A 6393-nucleotide genomic window follows, 5' to 3' on the forward strand; every position below is an offset into this window, starting at 1 on the left:
GGTGTCCACAAAACTATTCTATTAACTTGACGTTATAACAACATGAATACTTTTGCATTTGTCGACAAAATAAAGTGGGTTTGTAACTTGTAGGCGGAGGAAACAATCCGCTGGCAAAGTACTTTAAAACATGATCCGTTAAATCATCTTTGGCTTGCAAAAAAAAAGAAAGAAAAAACTAAATGCGCCGTTTGCTTCTGGAGCCTGCAGGCTGTTTTTTTTTTTTTCTTCTGCTCGCCCTCCCCCCTCCTCCCTCCTCCCTCCTCCCTCCTCCCTCCCTCGCTCGCCTCGCAGACCGGCTCGTCAACAGCAGACACCGGCCGGTAAACTGCACGACACGCCTCCTCCTCCCCGCCCACATTAGGGGGGAAAAACCGTGAGTGACACAGTCAAACTAGCCAATCAGAGGCCGCCTCGCGGTGGAAGCGTGCCAAAGTGTAATGTTTATGTACGTAGCCGACCAATAGGAGCAGAGCAGAGGAGGCGTGGCACCCTTTTTGGAGGAAAGAGGCAAAACAACATTTTACCACCCCCCACACCCCCTGACCGGGCGGCTTTTTGGATATCCTGGGTGGGTGGTGGTGGCAAAACTTAGACTAGAACAGGAGTTAAAGTCACTCGCGACAAAATCCCGATAAATGTCTCTAACTCCAGAAATTTGCGCTAAAACCATCTATAGGAAGCTGGTTTCCTTTCTCTAGTTCTGTCTGCAAAGAAATGGATTCCACATATATTGTGGAGCAGCAGCAGCAGCAGCCGTCGAGGGTCGTCGGTGCTGCGGAGTTCAGCTGCCGGACGGGCCGCTCCGTGCTCCGCGACATCCGGGTCCCCGCGGTGCAGAGCAACGGTCCCGTGCACATGTACACAAACAGGCCCGTCTTCTACAAATGCCGAATGGACGACGGCGGCTCCGTGGCGGAGGTTCGAGGCGAGAGAACCTCTCCGCGAGGCAATGGACTGGCTCCGGGGGGTCGAATCGTATTTCACGACGTGGAGAAAGTAAGTACCGTTTATTTTAAACACGACTCCATAAGCCGGTAAAGTGAACTGTACACCCAAGTTTATTATATATAAATATGTTAAATGTATATAATTATATTAAATATAAATACATAACAATATTTCACGACGTGGACAAAGTAAGTACCGTTTATCCGTGTTTTTTTTATTTACTTTTTTTTTTTTAAATGTTTACATTCGACTCCATTAGCCGGTAAAGTGAACTGTACACACACGTTTAAACGCAGATAACATCGAGCAAAGCGACGTCATGTCATATAAAGTTTTGACAGCTCTCACGCGCCCGTTATTGCTCTTAAACCACTTTGTTGTTGTTTAAAAAACAAACTAAAAAGTGATTTCACCAACTACTGTCATCGAATAACGTGGTATCTAAACCGCTTTAAATGGCGGCTCATTCTGTGTGCAAAGTTTACAGAAAACAAACTACTGGCCATACCTCCTCCTCTTCCTCCTCCTCCTCCTCCTCCTCCCATAACCGTAGGGTGGAGCCACGGTGAGGGCTTCACCCGCTGCCGAACTAGTAATAACACAGTTTTTAGTACACATGTGACATGTTGTCAGGTCTTTTTATGCAGCAGGGACTTTTTTTTTTGCATGAGGTTTTAACTTAAATTGTATGTTTTTTGCATTGCATTTCGCTGGAGTGTGTTTTCTACTTGCAGGGTCAATGAACACTTGACATTAAACATGTCAGTTAATAATTGACCCTGCAACATGAAATATGTCAGTTAATAATTGACCCTGCAACATGAAATATGCACCGGTGGCAAATTCTCACACCTGCTGTTGATATGGATTAGATAACAGTTTATTGAATTATTTGTAATAATTAGTGAATGTCAGGGTGATAATGGCACAGTTGGGTAATAACAAATATTAAAGGTTTTGGAAATGAACATTTCAATGAATGTTTTTTTTATTTTTAGAGCTGCAAAGATTAGTTGAATGATCAATAAAAGTTGATGTTATAATTCGTAATAGTAATTTATTGTCTTTCACTGGACTCATATCGTGATGAACTACTTTATATTTTTTATAATAACTTCCATTTCTCCCAAAAATCTGATGTGGAATATTTTGAGGGAATCTTAAAATCTTTATTGAAATATTTATAATTTCACTTGAAGCTGTTTGTGTTTATTTTGAACGAAAGTTTCTTCATAAAATAATAATTTGTCAAGTATTTCATTCAAACAGGAGTGTGCAACAATACATGTGGTTATTCAATTTAGATTATATATTTATAAACATACTAATTTATATCCACTGTGCTGTGTTTTCACTTATTGATTATACCGTTACTGTGTGATTACGTATTTATTATACTTGTTACGATCTTGTTTTTCTACTTGTGTCTCTTGTTTGTTTGTTTGCACTATCCACTTCCCCGCTGTGGGAATAATAAAGTATTATCTTATCTCATATAATATATATTGTTATTAAATTAATTCACTTCAAGATTTCTGTGATTAATCAAATTATCAATTAAAAAGAGTCGCGCAAACTCGTCACATAAAGCATCTGATGTATGAATTCTGACAGTCACGTGTGACTCGTTTTGTTCCAGACTGGCCTCGGGGACCACCGTGACGCGGGTTCCTCTGGGATCTTGAAGAGGACCAGTCCGACTCACTGCCCGGGCGTGAACGGGCGGGCGCCAGGCGGCTTCGTGCACTTGGACATCAGGAACCCAGGGAAACAGGCAGAGCTGGCCCACAACTTCAGGGCGCCACAGGGGCGGATCGTACCACCGACGGATCGTACCATCCCTTCCTCCCACATCCCCGTCCCCAGAAACAGGTACGGAGATGCTCCACACTCACACACCCCCTCCCCTGTATTTAGTTTCATGCACAGACCTATTTAAGTTTCTACTCGGTGCAATCTAGGAGCTAATTTGACTCAGAATCTGTGGTGGACAGACGTGTTCCTGAACTAGAATAGAAGTGCAGCTCAGCCTCTGGCTACAAACCGTACGGCGGTTTTGGGCAACGAATGGCGCGGGGTGAGCGGTCGACGGACCACATGTTTGGTGTTCCCTCCAGAAGAGTTTCGAAATGTGCCCCCGAAGAGAGTCAGAGCCGGAGAAGAGGGCCAGGATTGCCCAATCGCTGGAGACGAGGAGAATAAAGAAATGAGATAGTTACAGAGTGTCGGTGTTGTTTACTGCTAAATGTAAACAGTATATTCCTTTTGGATAATCTAAATTATGCCTTATTCCGAATGAAGCATTGTCAGATTAAAACACGTGGGACGTGCAGATATTATTCGGTTTTTTAAAAGCCTTCGTTGGACGTGTTTACAGCAGGAATATGAGTCTCAACTGGGGTTATTACGACACACTGTCCTGTTTACGGCCAGCTCTGTGCATTGTGCTTAAAAACCAACGAGGCCATAGTTCGCAGAGATGCATGAACAAAAGAAAAGCCCACATTTCTGGTCAGAAGAAGAAACACACCTACTTTTAAACATTATGAAGGACTTGGATATCGACAGTTTTTTAGTTTTTTAATATGTGCAAATATTGCAGTGCTGACCTCATCAAGGAGGTATTTGAAGGAATGAAAGAGGGAGGCTGTGTTTGCTCCAACAAGTCTTCCTCTGGTTACGTTAATCGGTTGCATCTAAACAGGGATATTAGTGGAATATTCATTTTCATTAGCCATGTAAACAGATTGTCTTTTTCAGATTTGTGCATGTAAATATCTTGCCTGACTGCCTCTAAGCCCCGTTCTATCCCTGCGGACCCTCCTTTGACATGCCATGCTCGTGGATGCATCAGTGCGATGTGCTCACTGTGTGTCAGCCAGGAAGCTGTGTGTGCTACTGTGTGCTTTTTTTAATGTTTCATGTACAACGCAGTGAGTTTTTTGGCTGCCATTGTTTTGCACAGTTGTGCTGAGGAAAGTCTCAGTGAAGTCTTGAAGCAGAAAGACACGCTCAAACAGACACAGGAGAAGCAGAACATGCATCCAGGGAGGAGTCTGCAGCACAGCTCCCCTCCTTCTACACATGCTGCTGGTTACTGTCTGTGTCGACACGCTGCCTGTCTGCTTACACGTTCACACAATGCCCGGTGGCAGTACAGTAGAGCCTGAAAACTGAGCAGCTCTTCTCTTAACCTGCATTAGAAACAGGAGGACTTTTAGAAATGTTTCTATTTTTGCACAGATTGTTGGTCAACACAACAGGATTTCAGCGTGCTTGATTGTGGGCGTGGTGTGTTGAGGGGGTGTGAACGCCACACTTCTTACCGTCCTTCCCTCATCATCACGTGAACTTCCCGTGGCGCTGGTCATGTATGACAAGAGGGGAGTGTCTCTGGGGAAACACGCAAGACCGAGCATGCTTTATTCAGGGCCGCTGCTCTCGATCCGGGTTCCTGAAAAACGTCTCTCTTCCACAGCGTGTTGAAGGCTGCCTAGCTTCACACTGCCACCACAATAACAAGCTCCGAGTTGACACTACACAGAAAGAGGTTGCGTAACATTATGTAACCGTATGGCATTATTAGACGAGCCTCTGTTCGTGTTGACCTTTCTGATTAACTCCCCCCCCCCTGTTGTCTTCATCCTGCTCAAATCAGGCTCTCCGCTCGTGTCTGTGCCATGATTCACATTTTCATTGAAGCCATTTCAATATTTAGTCTCCTTGTGACTGAATGCTTGCTGAAGTTATAATATTATTATAGATATAAAAAATGAAACACTAAAAATAAATAAATGTTCATTATACTCAGCTTAGCGGCTTCCGAATTCACATTTCATGACAAAAGAGAATTTATAATAAAAATGACAAAATAATCAAAAACAAAGAAACAAAAAAAAGAAAGGGGAGGGGCTAAAGGTTTGGCTACTGTTGTGAGGAATTCAAGCATGTTTAATAGCACCCCTAGTGGTGGATATTAAAGGTCACAGTATGTTTACTTATATAAGTGTGAAACCATAAAAGCAAAATCATTGAATGTATTAATGTGTTACACAGTGTTGTGTAACAGGATTAAAGATGTTTAAAGACACCTGAGCTATAAATCTGTCGCTCACCCTCTGTGTGTATTACGTCGCTCACTATATCAGTGACTTATTGTTGCTCACACGTACACACACAGTAGGGCTGGGCGATAAATCGATTTAATCGATTAATTCGAATGTGTGCTTTAAGGCGATGTGTTTTATTGAAAATCGAGAAAATCGCCCCCACCCCTTTTTCCCGTAGTAGAGTGCGCGCGCATTGTTTACAAACTAAAACAATGGCGGCCAGCAGCTTCACTGCTGCCGCCGCCACCTCACAAAAACAACCCAGCATTTTGGAGACATTCACCAACTGTACTCCGCATGAGAAGAAGAGTGCCCGGTGGAAAGCCATCACGGATGCAGTCGCGATGTATATCGCAAAAGATATGGTGCCCATATACACCGTGGAAAAGCCGGGGTTTATTCACCGTCTCAAAGCTTTGGACCCCAGGTACGTGCTACCAAGCCGTAAACATTTTTCTGACGTTGCCTTGCCTCGGCTGTACAATAGTACACGCCAAAGGATCTCTGCGGAGCTGGAGGGGATGTCATTCTACTCCGCAACAACTGACCTGTGGTCCAGCAGGTTGACCCAGACACCGATCCACTTGACTGGTGGAAGCGTCACCAACTTAACTTTCCAAGGCTAAGTACTTTAGCAAAGAAATACCTCTCTGTGCCAGCTACAAGTGCCCCCTCTGAGAGGCTTTTCAGTGTGTGGGGGGGGGCATTGTTACATGCCACCGTGCATGCCTGAAGCCAGAGGTAGTAGACAGGCTTGTCTTCCTGGCAAAAAATATTTAGAAAAAACATGCACTACTGTTTAATACTGTTGGTTATGTTGTGAATGCACTTGATTTTGTTTACATGCACTTATTTACTGTGCAAAATATGTTATGTTGATGTTAGATCAGATGTTGCACTTTTGAAAATGTGAATGTTAAAGGGTCATATACATTTTATTTCATGCTGTGTTTGTATCAGTGTATTCAGTTAGAAAAGCTTACTGTAAAAAGTTACATTTGCACAGTTGTTTACAATGGAAGGCTACTATTTAATGCCATTTAATGTTATGTTTAATTTAATTTTATATTTAAATGATTCAGGCAAACAAAAGAGTGACCAAATACTTTTTGTATACTACAGGCACCTTTCTACAATGTTCAGGTTTTGTTTGCACTTTATTTTTATCAACCTACTTGGGAAAATCATCACAAAATAAAAGAAAAAATTGTTTTCAACAGCTTCTGTCATCTGCAAAAAATTTTGGGGGAAAAAAATCGATTTAAATCGTGAATCGGATTTTTTGTAAAAAAATCGGAGATTTTTTTTTTTAGGCCATATCGCCCAGCCCTAA

General features: G+C 42.7%; 1 protein-coding gene across 2 annotated transcripts in view; it reads left to right on the forward strand.

The window, feature by feature from the left end:
* The first annotated feature begins 554 nt into the window (after nt 1-554).
* The window catches only part of slc2a4rg (SLC2A4 regulator), a 41019-nt gene continuing 35180 nt past the window's right edge, over nt 555-6393 (forward strand). For both annotated transcript variants that reach the window (XM_079274466.1, XM_079274467.1), the window contains exons 1-2: nt 555-999; nt 2591-2823. In XM_079274466.1, the coding sequence (XP_079130592.1) occupies nt 718-999; nt 2591-2823 (515 nt within the window). In that variant the 5' untranslated portion in view covers nt 555-717. The remainder of the gene's footprint in view (nt 1000-2590; nt 2824-6393) is intronic.

Source organism: Melanostigma gelatinosum, assembly GCF_949748355.1.
Source record: "Melanostigma gelatinosum genome assembly, chromosome: 8".
NCBI lineage: Eukaryota > Metazoa > Chordata > Actinopteri > Perciformes > Zoarcidae > Melanostigma > Melanostigma gelatinosum.